The 21210-nt window shown below is 41.1% G+C and overlaps 1 protein-coding gene across 1 annotated transcript in view; it reads right to left on the minus strand.

The window, feature by feature from the left end:
* Positions 1-731: 731 nt before the first annotated feature.
* Positions 732-21210, minus strand: part of enpp1 (ectonucleotide pyrophosphatase/phosphodiesterase 1) — a 92155-nt gene continuing 71676 nt past the window's right edge. The window contains exons 19-24 of the mRNA XM_061986678.2: positions 18796-18953; positions 7818-7932; positions 7504-7578; positions 4346-4478; positions 1379-1514; positions 732-1302 (exon numbers count right to left, since the gene is read on the minus strand). Coding sequence (XP_061842662.2) covers positions 1153-1302; positions 1379-1514; positions 4346-4478; positions 7504-7578; positions 7818-7932; positions 18796-18953 — 767 coding nt within the window. The 3' untranslated portion in view covers positions 732-1152. The remainder of the gene's footprint in view (positions 1303-1378; positions 1515-4345; positions 4479-7503; positions 7579-7817; positions 7933-18795; positions 18954-21210) is intronic.

The raw sequence follows: 21210 nt of genomic DNA on the forward strand, positions 1-21210 counted from the left end.
TATCCATCTATATATATCCATATATATATATAATAGATATAGATATCATAGATATATATATATTTATATCTATCTACATCTTTCTATCTCTATCTATCTACATCTATATATATATATATGTTCCTTTTTTGCTTAAGCCCATTAAAAAATATATTTGTATTCAATTTGGAATGATAATTACTCACATTGTCCAATATTCTCCCCAAATGTGTGTTGGCATTTGACTTCTCCTGTCTGCTTTTACCAAACTCCTTATTCTTTCCCTCCTGCACTGCCTGCAGTACATCTTAACCACTTCAATCTAATAACGCGACAGATATGGATGACAGACTAATAACTAAAGAGCAGGCAGCAGCTCACACATTCTCATACTTTCTCTAACAGCTTGAAAAATGTCTCAACTTTAAGCTCCATGAAGGAGCCCAGAATTGTTATTTAAATGTTTGCAATACTTCAGGGTTGCTCACAAGGAAACCTTACAATGTATTAAATCCATAATCTGTTGTAGATGGAGTTATTGTCATGTAGAGAAATGCCATATTTACCAATTTTACCCGGATGTTTCCCATATTTTGAAATGCAAATGATGCTCCTCTTAGACATAAAGTTGTTTGTGAAATCCCCTGATGTTTTTTGATGCTAAATTATTGACATTAGCGCAGCATAAAACATGTCTCTACTGGTGCCAAGTTTCCTAAAGGTAATGTTAAAAAGAATACAAATTTAAAGCCTTGTCCAGCTCTCATCTTTAAATAACTTTTACTGCAATATCAAATATCAACCTCCTTGACTACTAAATCAGTATCTGCCCTGGAAGAAAAAAGAAAGTCGATCTCTATTATGCGGACCGAATTTTAAGGAAAGTGTGCCATTACACCAGTCCAGACCAAAACACTACATTCCAAGGTCTACACATGTGCAATTTACAGAGGACTACAATCAATATTGTATCAAAAATATATACAAATGGATATAGAATGGCAATGTGTCCATATACAATCCTGCTGCTGCAGTATTTCATTGTATCAGTTCCTCTTTTTTTCCTAAATCTTTAAAAACATGCTTAAAAAAAACACTAATCAAAAACAAAAATAAGGGCAATAATGCCAGAAATGTTGGTTTTGTTGTTTACTATGCCCATCTGCAGTTAGTTCAAGTATTGTGTAAAAAAGTTTTAAGCTGTAGTGTCTCTTCCACGGACAACCTGTCGTGGTAGAAGCTCAGCCCAGTCAGCAGTTCAATGTCGCGCACGCGGGCGGTGTGCAGCCGCAGCCACTCATCCTCCCAACCTACGTCCTGGCCCTTGGCAAGTCAACAGGACAACACATTTAGAGGCAAAGACTTTCGACCGCTTTTGGCGCATGATGGCGTTACTCACAGGGCAGCTCTCGGAGTTATCGGCTCTGTGCGGCAGGATGAAGGAGCGAACCTGAAGAGGACCTTTGCAGTCCGAAGTGGAATTGTCGCAGCTGGTCAAGATGATAAAGAAATGTGTGGGGATGCGGACCTCGTTCCTGGAGAAAGGAATGGAATAGTACACTTAAAATACAACTTCACTTAACCCCTGAGTCACCTTTGACCAAAAAAATTAATGTTCAGCATTTTTTCCCCCATCTTCAACAAATCAGTTAAATTTAAGAAATTTGGCCAGAGTTTTGAACAAGTTTAACTTTAAAATGGCATCACGGCACTTTTTGCCAAGTTATTTTAAATAGGAGACAATTTACTGAGCCCATTGTAACGCATATTTTTTTATATGCTGAAAACTAGAGATGTCCGATAATGGCTTTTTTGCCGATATTGTCCAACTCGTAATTACCGATTCCGATACCGATATACAGTATACAGTCGTGTAATTAACATATTATTATGCCTAATTTTGTTGTGATGCCCCACTGGATGCATTAAACAATGTAACAAGGTTTTCCAAAATAAATCAACTCAAGTTATGGAAAAAAGTGCCTCAAAACAGCAGCTTGGAATTTGGGACATGCTCTCCCTGAGATAATCCTGATACCCACTACAACTATGGGAAATACTATACTTTGACTTCCACAAAGTGCATTATATATATATTTTTAAAAACATGCCTCAGGGGAGAGGGGAGGGGGCTGCTGACTGGGAGACGAAACGTCCTTTTTTTACCAGATATGTACCGACCGCTCCGTACAGTGGCGTTTTAAAAAGTCATTAATTTTACTTTTTGAAACCAATACCGATAATTTCTGATATTACATTTTAATGCATTTATCGGCCATCTCTACTGAAAACCTGACATTTTTTTATAATGCGTTCACCACAAATACCGAATGGATCTAAGCATCTCCCTTCCAAATATTGTTTTGGGTGTAATTACACTTCTCTACAACTAGTTGGTGTGAGAGACATTCATTCATATGCAGTGTTTTTGCATAGTTCATTCAAATTGAGAAATCTGCCGCCAAACAACTTAAATGCAATAAACTACGATGGTGGTGGGTTGTTATTGCTACAGATAATGTGTGAATGACATTTTGTGTTCATTTTCAGTTTGTCAATGTGCAATGGCACCACTAAACAACGACAGATTGTGTAACTTCAAATGCATGGAGTCTTCTACCTTATTTACATTAAAAATGTTAAAATAAATAAAGAAAGAGTTCCTCAGTGTTCGCTCTTACAATAATGTCGCTACAGCTTGGTTATTATACAGGTTACGGAATGTTAATGACGTATTATGGACTGTTTTTGAATGCATTTTTAAAGTGATTTAGAGGTAGAATTGATTACTCCCATTAGCTGCATTGCTAGCCACCAATAACGAGACCATTTTTTACATGTTAGAATGCAAAAAACCCTTTTGTCTTTTTGTCTCCTATGATTGTAATTGATAAGCAAAATCCCCAAAAAGGTGCACTTCCCCTTTAAAACAAACGTTTAGTTTCAGTAAAATAAATGCCAATACCTTCCTTCCATCAATTTTATACCGCTTGTCCCTGTTGGGGTCACGGAAGGAGCCTATCCCAGCTGCACTCGCTCGGAAGGCTTGCTGCCCCGTGCTCAAACCTAATCTCAAAGATTCCACTCAAACTATTTTTGGGGGAAAATATTGCAACTTGGCTTCACGGTGGCAGAGGGGTTAGTGCATCTGCCTCACAATACGAAGGTCCTGAGTAGTCTTGGGTTCAATCCCGGGCTCGGGATCTTTCTGTGTGGAGTTTGCATGTCCTCCCCGTGACTGCGTGGGTTCCCTCCGGGTACTCCGGCTTCCTCCCACTTCCAAAGACATGCACCTGGGGATAAGTTGATTGGCAACACTAAATTGGCCCTAGTGTGTGGATGTGAGTGTGAATGTTGTCTGTCTATCTGTGTTGGCCCTGTGATGAGGTGGCGACTTGTCCAGGGTGTACCCCGCCTTCCGCCCGATTGTAGCTGAGATAGGCTCCCGCGACCCCAAAGGGAATAAGCGGTAGAAAATGGATGGATGGAATATTGCAACTTGTTTTTTTTACAAAAAAAAAAAAATATATATATATAAACTTCATATCTATAAATAGATCTGAAGCTGTTGAAAAATTTAAACGTTTGAAAATAAATAAATAAATGACAACACTGTTTGTCCATTTTTCGGCAAGGAGGGATAGTGTAATTTTTTGGGGGGGAAAATTACATCAAAATCAGTGTTATGAGTTATTGACCTAAAAACGCCTGTAATCATCTCATCTCAAATATTCCACTTTGAAACAACTTTTCGGTAAATATTGCACAATTTGGGTTTTTCCCATAATAGTGTTTTTTTGGTGTTTTTTCCCCCCTAAAAAGAGCATGACAAAAAACATTACAAATATATAAAAACAATACCTAAAGGTAGGTATAAAGCTGTTGAAAAAATGTAAAGCCTTGAAAATAAAAATAATATATAATATGAATATAAACACTTATTTGAGCGCGTTTGTTTTTTGGCTAAGGAGGGACAGTCTGCGTTTTCGGAAAACTGCATCAAAATCAGTGTTATGAATTATTGACCTTTTAAAAGGCTGTAATTAGCTCATCTAAAGTATTCCGCTTTGCAACTCGTTTTTGGAAAATCTTGCACTCGGGATCTACCGCTGCATGCGCTGATAGTAGTTGGAGTGAAACTCACGCATTACAATAAACTCTAAATAATGCTGCCTCAGCAATTTCCTTACCACTGTTACAACATTGGTTCAGTTGCTTTGTGTAATCAACTTGCTCATAAATTCACTCTCTCATGCACTTAAGAGCCTTTTATCAATTATCACTTGCTTCCAATCACCACCAACTCAATAACAATTTCCAGTGTACTATTTGCACCAATCATAAATAAAGTAACTACAGAACTCACGGCGCCAAAGTCTTGTAGGCGTCGACTTTTCCATCGTAGTCCTCGTCAAATATGGGACCACTCATGACGTTGAGCGTGCCCACCTGCTTTGCATATTTGGGAAGCGTGGAAACATGGAAATAGTTCCAAACATCTGTAGGAGGAAAAGACAGTCTTTTAGTACGTCGGGTATCAACTGTACTTTTAAGCAGACCTATGGGTTTGAATCAATGTGTGGCGTTTGCATGTTCCTCAGTCCAAAAACATGCATTTAGGTTAATTGAGAAAGGGTTGGACGATACGGCCTAAAGTCTATATGGCGATATTTATTGCAACCTCCTGGGATAACAATTACCGTATTTTTCCGACTATAAGTCGCTCCGGCCGAAAATGCATAATAAAGAAGGGAAAAAACATGTATAAGTCGCATTGGAGTATAAGTCGCATTTTTTGGGGAAATGTATTTGATAAAACCCAACACCAAGAATAGATATTAGAAAGGCAATTTAAAATAAATAAAGAATAGTGAACAACAGGCTGAATAAGTGTACGTTATGTGAGGCATAAATAACCAACTGAGAACGTGCCTGGTATGTTAACGTAACATATTATGGTAAGAGTCATTCAAATAACTATAACATATAGAACATGCTATACGTTTACCAAACAATCTGTCACTAAATCCCATGAAATCTTATATGTCTAGTCTCTTACGTGAATGAGCTAAATAATATTGTTTGATATTTTAAGGTAATGTGTTAATAATTTCACACATAAGTCGCTCCTGAGTATAAGTCGCACCCCCGGCCAAACTATAAAAAAAACTGCGACTTATAGTCCGAAAAATACGGTATTTGGCATATCAATATAGAACTATTGGAAAATGAAGGGCGTCCAGTATGTGCTATCATTTACACTTGTTAAGTTACTGTTAATATCTGGTTACTTTCTGTTGTAACATGATTGTATATACACTTATTATTCTGTTTGTTCACATTTGGGTATGGATCTCATACCAAGTAGGTACAGGGGCAGAATTGGTCATTCCAATGTTAACACAAAAATTGTCATTATTAAATTATTCAATTTTTGATCACAATTTTAGACTAAAACACAGCATTGCTGTGTAACATTAATATCTAAATTATTTCTTAATTCCTTTTATTACACAATATTTTGAGCAAAATAAAGTCAATAGTGCAAGATTACGAAACATAAGCTAAAACTTATTATTGGCTCTGATTTACATTTTTGGTTTTTGCCCTAAAGTCCTTCCTTGTGCAGAGACTTACACTATTTCGGAGTTACTTACATTAACAAAAAAATATAAACTGTGATACATAACATCTAATCACTGTTGTATCGACCATATGCTGACACTATACTTGGTATCGTTACTTTCAATATTTGTATCCAAGAGCTCTAGCTTAGCGGTTAGCATGGCTTCTTGTAACCTACGCCGTGTTTAAACACTACTCCAGAAATAAATATATCAGGCATGTGATTTTTCCATCTGTTTATCTCTGTAAAAATATTACAAAATATTTTCTGTTTTTTCTGACCTACAAAGTGCGTTAAAATCTTGATCCATCTCTTTGCCATACCTGCCAACTATGGTTTTCCCGTAAAGAGTACGGTTTTTGATCATCCATTCCAGTCTGCAGCTGCAGTGGCAAAGACTACGGTTTTCCATTAAAAATGCTTACCGTATTTTCCGCACTATAAGGCGCACCGGATTATAAGGCGCACCTTCAAGGAATGGCCTATTTTAAAACTTTGTTCATATATAAGGCGCATCGCATTATAAGGCGCATAGAATAGACGCTACAGTAGAGGCTGGGGTTACGTTATGCATCCCGTAGTTGCGAGACCTGTTGTGGCTCAATATTGGTCCATATATAAGGCGCACCGGATTATAAGGCGCACTGTCAGCTTTTGAGAATATTGGAGGTTTTTAGGTGCGCCTTAAAGTGCGGAAAAGGTAATTTAAAAATAGAAGCTGCACAGCGAAGCAACTCCAGGGTCAGGGGACAAAATATACGGGAAACATCGATGATGATTGGTTGGTTTACGTATAGGAAAATCCATGATTGGTTGGTTGGTTTACTATGATGAGTCACGATTGGTTAAGATCAGGGCAAAACGTTACGGACAGGCCAATCAGAGGCAAGATAAGGCGGGTCATGGAACCAGGAAGGGAAATCACAACAGACCCCTGGCTTATTTTCATTCTTTTTCATTAAGTTCAAGTCACATGCCTGATATATGTACGCGTTATATGACTATATTATTTTTGTATTATTATATTTTTAATTATACATATACATTAACACATTTATGTAAATAAATAATAATAATACACCTGTTTACATTCAAGATCTCTAGCTTAACAATTAGCATGGCTTCTTGTAACCTACGCCATGTAGTGTAGCATGTTAGCTATTCCTCATCCTCTAGTGATAAATATGGATATATTATACATATGTATTTTTTATACGCTATTACATTCTTATTTTAACTATACATATATAAATGTATTAAAATCAAAAAGTGATGACTGAGGAATGTTTTGCCAAGAAGGAAGCTACGTTAAGTTGAGGTCGTGTCATATTAGTGGAACGGCAATCAAATCAGCCAAATTTATATCGTCTTATCGTACAACCCTAATTGGAGACTTGTAAATATGAGTGAATGTTTGTGTTTGACCTTTGACCCTAACGAGGAGAAGCAGTATTAAATATATTTGTTATGAACAAATATATTGATTTAAAAATCTGTAAAAGTCTCATTTAGCTTGTTATTAAATGCCATGCCTTTTCTACCATGTAGTACCCTATGTATGCCACTGGGGGGCAGAATCGCCGCACTAAGTCAACATTTCCCCCCACAGTGTTTTCCATTCACTGGGTGGTCGAGGGGAAAAAGTCCGTCAGAGCCTTTTGGTTGGACATTTTCCTTCTTGGTGCATTAATCACACAACACAAGTTTTAACAAAACCATCTGGCTTATCGTGATTGCACAAAATGAAGATAATTATAATAGTTTCTAGACCGTAATTGCAGTTAACTCAATGATTAGATGTTTGGACTATGAGCTATAAATGACTATTGGGGAAGATAAAAGGACATTTTTTCATTCATTATTGAACTCTTGCATCACGGATGTGCAGACGACCTCACCTTTAAATGTGGGGAACATGGGCACCATGTTGCTTGTGATGAGGGAGTCGGTCATTCCTTTGTCACTGCTCACCCCTTGTGGGAACAGAAGAGAAGAGAAACTATTATGGTATGTCGCTCGTACAAGTCAAACTGAGCTGCTTCCTTTTCGGACATGGAAACGCGTAGCCTCCCTAAACAAATACGACTTACTATACTTAACTCAATGGTATTAAAGAGGAAACAAGTGAGCTTCAATCCAGCATCCACTAAGGGATGAGGAGATGTGACACTCACTCACTCATGCACGCCAACGCACACACAATCACACTCACTGGGCGGATGCAGAAATCCGAAAGCGTTGTCACACGTCTGGCTGGTAGCCGCTGGTATGCGGACATCAATGCGAACACACGCCTCCATCGACGGGGTCACGTCCAGTATTCTGACCTGAAAGAGCAATAATTCCGTTCACAAAATTCAAACTATGCTGACAATTTCATTCAATAAAAATATGTGAGCAAAATCTGTGTTTAAAATGCAGTTATTTTACATAGCGTTTTCAAATTTGGTGTAAAACGAACTTAACGCAGAAACATTCAGTGCAAACACATTTGTTGCTTCAAAACTTAAGACTCACTTCAGGTAAATTAAGACCTTATTAACTAGTTCTAAAGCAGGATCAATTGCCATCCATCCATCTTCTTTCGCTTATCCGAGGTCGGGTCGCGGGGGCAGCAGCCTAAGCAGGGAAGCCCAGACTTTCCTCTCCCCAGCCACTTTGTCCAGCTCTTCCCGGGGGATCCCGAGGTGTTCCCAGGCCAGCCGGGAGACACAGTCTACCCAACGTGTCCTTGGTCTTCCCCGTGGCCTCCTACCGGTCAGACGTGCCCTAAACACCTCCCTAGGGAGGCGTTCGGGTGGCATCTTGACCAGATGCCCGAACCACTTATCTGGCTCCTCTCCATGTGGAGGAGCAGCGGCTTTACTTTGAGTTCCTCTCGGATGACAGAGCTTCTCACCCTAGTGGAGGAAACTCATTTCGGCCGCCTGTACCCGTGATCTTGTCCTTTCGGTCATAACCCAAAGCTCATGACCATAGGTGAGGATGGGAACGTAGATCGACCGGTAAATTGAGAGCTTTGCCTTCCGGCTCAGCTCCTTCTTCACCACAACGGATCGATACAGCATCCGCATTACTGAAGACGCCGCACCGATCCGCCTGTCGATCTCACGATACATTCTTCCCTCACTCGTGAACAAGACTCTGAGGTACTTGAACTCCTCCACTTGGGGCAGGGTCTCTTCCCCAACCCGGAGATGGCACTCCACCCTTTTCCGGGCAGTCTTAATTTACATTGAATTTTTACTTTTTTTTTTTTTTTTAGACAAAATTGTTTATACACTGAATTTTACAGATTTTACAATACATTTTTTTTTACAATTACTTTTTACATTGAACTGATTTTTTAACAATGATTTTTACCTGGAATGTTTTATACACTGAATTTGTATACACTTAATTTCATTGAATACATTTGAGCAAAATTAAGTGTATAACATTTTTCAGCATAATCCATCCATCCATCCATCTTCTTCCGCTTATCCGAGGTCGGGTCGCGGGGGCAGCAGCCTAAGCAGGGAAGCCCAGACTTCCCTCTCCCCAGCCACTTCGTCCAGCTCCTCCCGGGGGATCCCGAGGCGTTCCCAGGGCAGCCGGGAGACATAGTCTTCCCAACATGTCCTGGGTCTTCTTCGTGGCCTCCTACCGGTCGGACATGCCCTAAACACCTCCTTAGGGAGGCGCTTGGGTGGCATCCTGACCAGATGCCCGAACCACCTCATCTGGCTCCTCTCAATGTGGAGGAGCAGCGGCTTTACTTTGAGCTCCCCCCGAATGACAGAGCTTCTCACCCTATCTCTAAGGGAGAGCCCCGCCACCCGGCGGAGGAAACTCATTTCGGCCGCTTGTACCCGTGATCTTGTCCTTTCGGTCATAACCCAAAGCTCATGACCATAGGTGAGGATGGGAACGTAGATCGACCGGTAAATTGAGAGCTTTGCCTTCCGGCTCAGCTCCTTCTTCACCACAACGGATCGATACAGCGTCCGCATTACTGAAGACGCCGCACCGATCCGCCTGTCGATCTCACGATCCACTCTTCCCTCACTCGTGAACAAGACTCCGAGGTACTTGAACTCCTCCACTTGGGGCAAGATCTCCTCCCCAACCCGGAGATGGCACTCCACCCTTTTCTGGGCGAGAACCATGGACTCGGACTTGGAGGTGCTGATTCTCATCCCAGTCGCTTCACACTCAGCTGCGAACCGATCCAGTGAGAGCTGAAGATCCTGGCCAGATGAAGCCATCAGGACCAAATCATCTGCAAAAAGCAGAGACCTAATCCTGCAGCCACCAAACCGGATCCCCTCAACGCCTTGACTGCGCCTAGAAATTCTGTCCATAAAAGTTATGAACAGAATCGGTGACAAAGGGCAGCCTTGGCGGAGTCCAACCCTCACCGGAAACGTGTCCGACTTACTGCCAGCAATGCGAACCAAGCTCTGACACTGATCATACAGGGAGCGGACCGCCACAATCAGACAGTCCGAAACCCCATACTCTCTGAGCACTCCCCACAGGACTTCCCGAGGGACACGGTCGAATGCCTTCTCCAAGTCCACAAAGGACATGTAGACTGGTTGGGCAAACTCCCATGCACCCTCAAGGACCCTGCCGAGAGTATAGAGCTGGTCCACAGTTCCACGACCAGGACGAAAACCACACTGTTCCTCCTGAATCCGAGGTTCGACTATCCGGCGTAGCCTCCTCTCCAGTACACCTGAATAGACCTTACCGGGAAGGCTGAGGAGTGTGATCCCACGATAGTTAGAACACACCCTCCGGTTCCCCTTTTTAAAGAGAGGAACCACCGCCCCGGTCTGCCAATCCAGAGGTACTGCCCCCGATGTCCACGTGATGCTGCAGAGTCTTGTCAACCAAGACAGCCCTACAGCATCCAGAGCCTTAAGGAACTCCGGGCGGTTCTCATCCACCCCCGGGGCCTTGCCACCGAGGAGCTTTTTAACTACCTCAGCAACCTCAGCCCCAGAAATAGGAGAGCCCACCACAGATTCCCCAGGCACTGCTTCCTCATAGGAAGACGTGTTGGTGGGATTGAGGAGGTCTTCGAAGTATTCCCTCCACCGATCCACAACTTCCGCAGTCGAGGTCAGCAGAACACCATCCGCACCATACACGGTGTTGGTAGTGCACTGCTTCCCCCTCCCGAGGCGGCGGATGGTGGTCCAGAATCGCTTCGAAGCCGTCCGGAAGTCGTTTTCCATGGCTTCCCCGAACTCCTCCCATGTCCGAGTTTTTGCCTCCGCGACCGCTGAAGCCGCACACCGCTTGGCCTGTCGGTACCTGTCCGCTGCCTCAGGAGTCCCATGAGCCAAAAGAACCCGATAGGACTCCTTCTTCAGCTTGACGGCATCCCTCACCGCCGGTGTCCACCAACGGGTTCTAGGATTACCGCCACGACAGGCACCAACTACCTTGCGGCCACAGCTCCAATCAGCCGCCTCGACAATAGAGGTGCGGAACATGGTCCACTCGGACTCAATGTCCAGCACCTCCCTCGTGACATGTTCAAAGTTCTTCCGGAGGTGGGAATTGAAACTCTCTCTGACAGGAGACTCTGCCAGACGTTCCCAGCAAACCCTCACAATGCGTTTGGGCCTGCCAGGTCTGTCCGGCATCCTCCCCCACCATCGCAGCCAACTCACCACCAGGTGGTGATTGGTAGAAAGCTCCGCCCCTCTCTTCACCAGAGTGTCCAAAACATGAGGCCGCAAATCCGATGACACAACTACAAAGTCGATCATAGAACTGCGGCCTAGGGTGTCCTGGTGCCAAGTGCACATATGGACACCCTTATGCTTGAACATGGTGTTCGTTATGGACAATCCGTGACGGGCACAAAAGTCCAATAACAAAACACCACTTGGGTTCAGATCCGGGCGGCCATTCTTCCCAATCACGCCTCTCCAGGTTTCACTGTCGTTGCCAATATGAGCGTTGAAGTCCCCCAGTAGAACGAGGGAATCACCCGGGGGAGCACTCTCAAGTACTCCCTCGAGTGAATCCAAAAAGGGTGGGTACTCTGAGCTGCCGTTTGGCGCGTAAGCGCAAACAACAGTCAGGACCCGTCCCCCCACCCGAAGGCGGAGGGAAGCTACCCTCTCGTCCACCGGGTTGAACTCCAACATGCAGGCTCTGAGCCGGGGGGCAACAAGAATTGCCACCCCAGCCCGTCGCCTCTCACTGCTGGCAACGCCAGAGTGGAAGAGAGTCCATCCCCTCTCGAGAGAACTGGTTCCAGAGCCCTTGCTGTGCGTCGAGGTGAGTCCGACTATATCCAACCGGAACTTCTCTACCTCGCGCACTAGCTCAGGCTCCTTCCCCCCCAGCGAGGTGACGTTCCACGTCCCAAGAGCTAGCTTCTGTAGCCGAGGATCGGACCGCCAAGTGCCCTGCCTTCGGCTACCGCCCAGCTCACATTGCACCTGACCTCTATGGCCCCTGCTATGGGTGGTGAGCCCATTGGAGGGGGGACCCACGTTGCCTCTTAAAGTTAAAGTTAAAGTTAAAGTACCAATGATTGTCACACACACACACTAGGTGTGGCGAGATTATTCTCTGCATTTGACCCATCACCCTTGATCACCCCCTGGGAGGTGAGGGGAGCAGTGGGCAGCAGCGGTGGCCGTGCCCGGGAATCATTTTTGGTGATTTAACCCCCAATTCCAACCCTTGATGCTGAGTGCCAAGCAGGGAGGTAATGGGTCCCATTTTTATAGTCTTTGGTATGACTCGGCCGGGATTTGAACTCACAACCTACCGATCTCAGGGCGGACACTCTAACCACTAGGCCACTGAGTAGCTGTGCCCGGCCGGGCCCCATGGGGACAGGCCCGGCCACCAGGCGCTCGCCATCGTGCCCCAACTCCGGGCCTGGCTCCGGAGGGGGGCCCCGGTGACCCGCGTCCGGGCGAGGGAAATCTGAGTCTCGGTTCTTGCATTTCCATAGAAGTCTTCGACCTGCTCTTTGTCTGATCCCTCACCTAGGACCTGTTTGTCTTGGGAGACCCTACCAGGGGGCATGGAAGCCCCCGGACAACATAGCTCCTAGGATCATTGGGACACGCAAACTCCTCTACCACGTTAAGGTGGCAGCTCAGCATAATTTGATGTAAAAAGAAATCTGTTAAAATTAAATTGCAAAAAATTCAGTGTCTAAAAAGCATCCATAAAGACAAATTAGTTTCCATATGCAATCCTAATATTGTAGGATTAAAATTCCAATGTGGCCCCAATGCATATTGTATTCAAAGACTAGTACAGTACGTTATATTTGAACAGCAGCGCCACCTACAGTTTAGTTAAAATTTAAAGTTAAAGTACCAATGATTGTCACACACACACTAGGTGTGGTGAAATTTGTCCTCTGCATTTGACCCATCCCCTTGGTCACCCCCTGGGAGGTGAGGGGAGCAATGAGCAGCAGCAGTGGCCGCGCCAAGGAATCATTTTTGGTGATTTAACCCCCAATTTCCAATCCTTGATGCAGAGTGCCAAGCAGGGAGGTAATGGGTCCCATTTTCATAGTCTTTGGTATGACTCGGCCAGGGTTTGAAGTCACGACCTACCGATCTCAGGGCGGACACTAACCACAAGGCCACTGAATAGGTTTGCAAAGTGTATTGTGCTTTTCAGCCACTCAAGTAAATCATCTCCAGCAGTATTATGTAAAACAAACAAAAAATATGTGTAGTGCATGATCAAAAGATAATGATACTTTTTATCAAATATTTAACTAAAGTATCACAACACGGCAGAAACAGAACCAATGTAGTTCAGTCGTCCCTGGCGCTTAAAATTGTAGATTTGTTTGAACATATTTTACATATTTTTGGCCTAAATTAAGATTTATGTAATATTTTCTTGGCACTACTCTTGCATCAACTGTGGGCAGAACAACATTTTACTGCACTTTATCTTCAAGTCCTGCCTCATCAAAAACACATCTCCACATTGGTGAGGGATGTGGAATGACAAGGCGGGACGCGCAATGCTAACAACACGACTAATGATGGTAGCTGCGACTGTAAAGTTGATCATCTTTGCAGAACAACTATCAGATGGGATTGATGTCTCTTTAAAGGAAGAGTTGGGTTCCTTTCAAAAAACTGGCTTGTTACCATTTTTTTAATCAAGAAACAATCACCAGTTTCAGTTATATACGTTCAAATGTACACAAATATTACTCTATTGGTGGGAATTATTCTGAAATATTGGCTATAATTTAATTTTTGTTGCATTTTCATTGTAAACATTCCATAAGGCAGTGCCATATTTTCATGTGATGTGACATTCCATCACCTAAAAAGCATTTGAACAATACAGAAAAAAACAAGAATAAAATGCATTATTGGATACAAAAAATATAAATAAAAACTAGGGGATAATAAAAATGTGAGGCCAAAAGTGTACTACCCTACCTATTGTGTGTAAACGCTTGAACTACATTTCAGAACAATGAACCAGAGAAACTAATCCAAATTAAAATGTTGTTTTTTTTTTTTTTTAATATATTTAATTTATACACACATATTCAATTATTATTATAATCCAAATGCTGACAAGTTCCCCTTTAAGTATAACTCATTTTCTAGGGGCGTGGGCAATTGCCGACACTATTTATATATGTGCATTAAAAATTAAACGGTTCCCAAACAAACGGCTCACAAATGGAAATCTATTCCCATCGTTCACTTACAAGAGCCGTTCAAAAGATTGGATTCGTTCGCGAACGTCACATCTGTAGTTTCGACACATGGAAGCCTAGTTCTAATTTAGAGGAATTACCCAGGATGTGATGAAGTATTTCCACGTCGTGGCCATAGCAATGCTGTTTGGAGGATCCTACGGGCTAGCAGTGAGTACTGTAAACTACATAACTATATTGGTTAAAACGAGTGTAAAGGTGACTATATGGAAGTTTGTTCATGTGTACAGTGCTCTTACTATGTTTAAAAAACATTTAGACGGTTATACAGTTTTTTAATGCTCTATGAAAATATTGTATTTATTAATATTACTACTTCACGGAAATTTGCCAGAACTGGAACCAATTAACCATGATAAACGACTGTACTAATAAGGAGCAAACTATTTCCCGGTACATATCTACTTCCATGGTCAGAGGCTAATGTGAATGAACAGTTTGTGCTAATCAATAACCAGAACTCACCGATCATTATTTCATGTGGTTTTTTGCATCTTTGGACATTTTGCAACTTCACTGTATGTCTGCTGCTCCTCTCAGCATTGTTGAGTGCGTACGACATTCCAATAAAAGGGCGTTTAGTCATGCTACTTAGGACCAGCTGGTCCGGGCTTGCAATTTTAGGACAACAACGGACGCAACATACTGAAGGTGTGACAATTCAGCAATTTAGGAAAGTTTCATGCATGACTCTTGGACTTTTAACAGCACAGTCGCAAACATGTTGGATTAATGGTAACCATGTTTAATTTGATAATATATAGACATAGAATCAACTTTTTTCAGTTATGAAAGGTCAATTCTGTGGAATGTTCCTAAGATTACACACATAAGTAAATGACATTTCTTCAAAAGGTGGGTCAGTGGGAGTGGTGTGTGAGACTGAAGCACATAAATCATCATTCACAGCAGAAACTTTAGTAAACAGTTGACCAGGTGTGCCAACAAAGGCCTTCAGGAGGGCGCAGCAGACAAAAACAAACATTGTTTACCACATAAGGTAAACAAACTTTTTTTTTTTGTCCCTTTAGTGAGAGAAGTTGCTTAAAATCAGTTTGTAAGGGGGTGTCTAAAGTGTGGCCCACAGCAAACAGTAAAAATAGGCAAAAAGATGCAATATAATGAGAAAAAAACAGATGTTTTCATAATGATGGAGGGGTACCGTTCACATTTGAACCAATATGATTCCCTGGACCAGGGAATCGATAGCGGTACTCAATGGCACCAATTTTCAGTAGTTGTGTTAATATTCATTGTCTTTGATGATAAAATCTATGTTTATTGCAACATTTAAAAATGATCTGATCATAATAACTGCTGCCAGTTCTCGTTTTGTTATCACAACTCGAGTTTGTTACAGTTGCAAGTCCAAGACGTTAGATGGCAGTAGTGTATAATTTATGTTGTGTTGGTCTGTTCAGTCTTTGCTGTCTGTTGTGCCCTAAAAGTGTTAATACTGTAAGTATTGTACTTATTACGCACCAGCTGTTTGATTGTAACATGCACCTTCGTATTAGTTTTCATCAACAAATTTGAAGATGTTGAAATCGCCACGTAAAATTGCTAATGCCAATCAGTAACATGTCAATAGCAAAGCCAATGTATATTAACATCAAGCTAGCCATTTTTGTAAAAGTGGAGTCTTCACTCACGTTGGGGTATTTGAGTCAGTTTCTTTGTTGGCATTGAAAATTGCCTAGAGGAAGTCTGGCTGAGTCTGCTCTCAGTGCTGCTGGAGTGGTCGACAAGTGCCGAAGTGTGAAAAGTCGGTTAAGGTATTGTTACATGGCAGCGTTGGAGTTTACGTGAATCGGTACTCGGTAGGACTGGCGGGTACTGGAATTGGTACCCATACCCACTAATAACTAGTAATAGACTTTGTAATCTACAACACAAACCTCACAATGTTTTGTCTTTAAATATGTTTGTTTTTGGCATTTATTGTTAGAAAATTTAAATATATGTCCCCTAATGCTTTGAGTTTTCAGTATGCGGCCCTTGGTGGAAAAGGCTTGGACACCCCTGGACTACTGTAAAGGAATTTAATAAATGAAAATGCGTCAAGTCACTTATTCACCCATCACTACCCTTAAATTTAATACAAATTAGATTATTTTAGGAGGTTATTTCTACTTTGTACCCACAGCTTCAAAGAGTGACTGTGGATTATATTTGTGTGTATGTAGAGCTTATGTGTGCTTTATCGCCAAAAACATGTTTCTTCACGTTTTGGCTTGAAAGTAAATAAGTCAAAATCTGTATACATGCCTCATATTGGACAGCGACAAAACAGCTTTTCTGCCTAATTTGACATTGTTCGCAGGGGAAGGAACAGGAAGCCCTGACTGACACCTGGAAGCCTGCTAAAAAAATATTTCAAACTATTATTTTGGGCTCAAATGACCAATATTTATGGCGTCAGTCAGTCAGACACTAAATTGGTCACTTGCTCAGAATAGAATCAACTGCAAGTTGCATTTCATGGACACCTGCAAGTAGGGATGGGAATTTAAAAAAAGTCTCAATAACAAACACTACTTGTAAAAACAGCACTACTTCTAATAATTATAAGGCTGCTAGTTCATCAAGACGAGGACAATATGCTGAAACATTTGAACAACAACACGCAATAATTATAAAAGTTGTGTTTTTTTTTAACCGAGCAGCAGTAACGCTAGGACCTCATCTGAATTCAACAGGTCCTAACTCACCGTTAGCGCTATAATTTTTTTAAATCGAAATGAATGACTTCTCATTTGGATGAGAACAGATTTTGACAGATCGTCATATTGTATGATGACAAATTCGAGCTGTCTCTCAAATATGACCGCGGCAAGCCAACGACTGCAATGTAGCGTCCTCGCTAGCAGCAAACGCCTCTCCACAACACAAAGGTGCTTCTAAGTCAGTGATTCTCCATCTAGTGGTACGCCAAAGGATCACTTAATTAAATATTTAAATTGTGTGTGTAATGCTGCAGCGGCCAAAATATTAAATATACCTAAATAAAACATCTGCCCTGTTTTTAATGAATACTTAGGTCTACTATGCTACTCTAAGTTAATGTTGGTCATTAGGGTGGTACTTGGAGAGCCAGGTGTTTTCTGAGGTGGTACTTGGTGAATAAAGTTTGAGGACCACTGGTTTAAGTCATTAATCCTCACGTCAAAGGCAGCAACAAACTACTTTTCTTACAAGTATCATTTTTATTATCATGATTATAATAGTTATGATCATCATATTACTACTTTTATTTTATTATTATATGATTATATTTTCATCATTATATATGATTCAAATATATTGCTTATCATTTATATTATGGTTATGTTTGTTTTATATTATGATTAAAATATTTTTATTATTATCATGAGTATATTATAATTATCAGTAAAACCATTTTTTAAAATTTTTACCATCATGATTATAATAGTTGATTATCGTATTTTATTCAAACTAATAATCATGATTATATTTTCATTAGATTATGATTAAAATACATTTATCATTGTATTATTTTATGATTAAAATATTTAATTATTAATCATTAAGAATACATGTTTTATTATTTTACTATTACAACATTTATTATCTTAATTATAATCAGTATAATGCTTATATTTTTATGTATTTGTATTAATTTATAATTTTTGAAAAATAATTATGTATTTCTTTAGGATTATAATATGATGATTATGGTTATTAGTTTACTATTAAAATATTGTCATAATCTAAAAAATTATGACAACTAAAGATGGTATAATTATTTTATGATCATTATTGTTTATTAATAAATATATTACGATTATTGATTATATCATATTATTTTTCTAAATCTCGTGCAAAGGTCTTCAATAGGCAAAGCCCGTTTAAACAGTGCAAGTGTTACATAACTTTACAACAAACTTGTAGAAAATGTACGCCATTTTAGCATGTACGGTTTCTCAGCTCATCATTAATCAGTATTGTATATGCAATTATGCACAGACAAACAAACGTGTAATGTGATTTGTACGGAATTCGTCACATGTAAAACATAAGTGGAGAAAAAGGGCTGTTAGTTTAGTGGGTTTAAAACTCAACCTTTTTAGAATTATAGATCAAAACGCTCTAACCGTTTTCGTATTCGTGTTTCTTGATTATATTCAAGTTATTTTTTCCCCTTTATTCAGACACTTTGAGATTCCGTGTGCAGTTTTTCATGACAATTCAAATATTAAATAGTCTAAATGCATGTCCTTCATTTCTTTCTCCAATCTAGTGAATTCAATAGAAACACGTCGGCTTGGTGTGACTTATTTACACAAAGACATATCTTTAAAAAAGGGGAGTGTCGAAGGATTGTGGAGATGAGTAATAGCCCTTTTGGAGGAATTCTTCTTTCACCTCATTCACTCTGCAACCAAACCCCAAGCCGAGGCCGTGTTTAGGCATGAAAGGCGGTTTGTCGCGGCTCACTTACCACACGCGGGAGGGTGTACGACACCCAAAGAGCCATGTGACGGTCCTGGCTGTATCCGATGATGTAGTCTGACTGGTGGAGCAGACAGAAGGTGGAGTCTGCTAGCACCACACTCGGGACGCCGAAAGGATGGTGGAGGTGGCGTAAGGCAGCTTTATCTAAAAAAAAAAATGAAAAAAGGGCTTGAACACAAAGTCCTCAAATGAAGGTATATATTTCCTCCTGTACATTATTCCTGTAAATGCATCAAGAAACAGTTGTTTATAAATAGTATGTCAAGCCAACCTGAGTACAAAACTACATTTAAAAGCAAATAAAGCAGAGTGGAACTAACTCACAATGGCACGCAGGGAACTCATTTACAAAATCAAAATGGCAGCCGGTAAGACTTTTGGAGTGTGGACCTCCAGATTGTGTAGGATTTAGAAGAGTTTCTCTGTGGGAGAAGCCATCACAAGTGCAGGAACAACAACTTTATTTCGGTCCCTACTAAAATGACTCATACTTCACGTCTTATTTCCCAGTAATCTTGCATTGCTGCTTATTCCCAATGTTGATTACCACTTTGGTAGCTTTTTTTATTGACGCCCCCCTGCCGAATGAAGCTAAACCACACACACATCACATGTTTCACGTTTTCCATTATGACCGACACAGCTTTGATAGACTTTACGGTACTAATTAATCACATCGAGAGATACACTGACCAGTTGCATGCGCGTTGAGGCGCCCCACATTATCTCATTTGCAACTTCCATCTATCCATCCATTTTCTACCGCTTGTCCTTTTCGGGGTCGCTGGAGCCTATCTCAGCTGCATTTGGGCGGAAGGCGGGGTACACCCTGGACAAGTCAAAACCTCATCGCAGGGCAAACAGACAGACAGCATTCACTCTAAGGCTGGGCGATATGGCCTTTTTTAAATATCTCGATATTTTTAGGCCATATCGCGATACACGATATATATATCTCGATATTTTGCCTTAGCCTTGAATGAACACTTGATGTATATAATCACAGCAGTATGATGACTCTATGGGTCTACATTAAAACATTCTTGTTCATACTGCATTAATACATGCTCATTCTAAACTTTCATGCAGAGAGGGACATCACAACTAAGTCAATTTAGCAAAACTGTATTTATTAAACAGTTATTAAGCAGTGGCACAAACATTCATGTCATTTCCAAAACAGAAAGTGCAAGATTGTCAGAGACATTTTAAAACAAGCTTTAAGTGCACTTTTGTGCATGATGACACAAGATATTTCAATAAGTGTCACATAAAAATGAGCTGCATATCAAATAGTATATGTCCTACGGTGTTGATGTGGAAATAGTTGCTTCGGCATTTAGTTGGTGTGGCACCGAACGGAGATGTTGACATGTAAAGACATATTCCCGCTTGAGGCCAAACCACCGTCAGACGATGGACCCGGTGCTGTTTTTCTTGGGAATTAATTCTTCCTCCATTTGTTACCAGATTCGCACCTTCTTTCTCTCGTATTACCACTCAAACCACACCGTTAGCTGCTAGCATCACAGCTAACGTTACCATGTCGCTACCTGTCTGCTCCGCGGGAGCGTGTGACGTTACTCACGTGACAGTATGTGACGTATGTAAGAAGGTGCGCTTGTTTTAAAGTCTGTGAGAAGGAGAGACAGGAAAGAGTGAGAAACGCATGCAGTTTAATGCCCCGAAGCTAAAAGCAACTGCGTATACTCGAATATCACGATATAGTCATTTTCTATATCGCACAGAGACAAACCCGCGATATATCGAGTATATCGATATATCTCCCAGCCCTAATTCACACTCACATTCACACACTAGGGCCAATTTAGTGTTGTCAATCAACCTATCCCCAGGTGCATGTTTTTGGAGGTGGGAGGAAGCCGGAGTACCCTTAGGGACATTTGCAACTTTTACTACATTATATCCTGTGAGAGCCTGGACTAGAAAGTAAAAGTCGTTACAAAGTTTCTGTCTGTGAACCTCTGGAAGGATCATTACCTCTTTTTGAGAGAGTTACGCTTCTGGGGCCAGGTGGTTTGTCGCCGAATCCAAAGGTGGGATTTTAGCGCGTTCCGTTAAGCCTCTATTACGTACCCCATTTAGAAATATTCTCCCAAAAATACATTTTATAGAACAGTCATTCTCAAACTGAATATTCAAATGATTCCAAACAGTGTTACTATTCAAACTGTGTATTGTTACAGTTGCCAAATATGAAATATACTTGGTAAATAAAACCTCTGCCTTGTTTTTAATGAATATTTAGGCCTACTACGCTACTGTTTGAATGTTGGTCATTATGGTGGTACTTGGAGAGCCGGGTGTTTTCTGAGGTATTACTTGATGAAAAAAGATTGAAAACTAGACTAAGAGATGAGGGGGGGTTGTTTTCAGAGAC

This window comes from Nerophis lumbriciformis, linkage group LG26, assembly GCF_033978685.3.
Source record: "Nerophis lumbriciformis linkage group LG26, RoL_Nlum_v2.1, whole genome shotgun sequence".
Classification (NCBI taxonomy): domain Eukaryota; kingdom Metazoa; phylum Chordata; class Actinopteri; order Syngnathiformes; family Syngnathidae; genus Nerophis; species Nerophis lumbriciformis.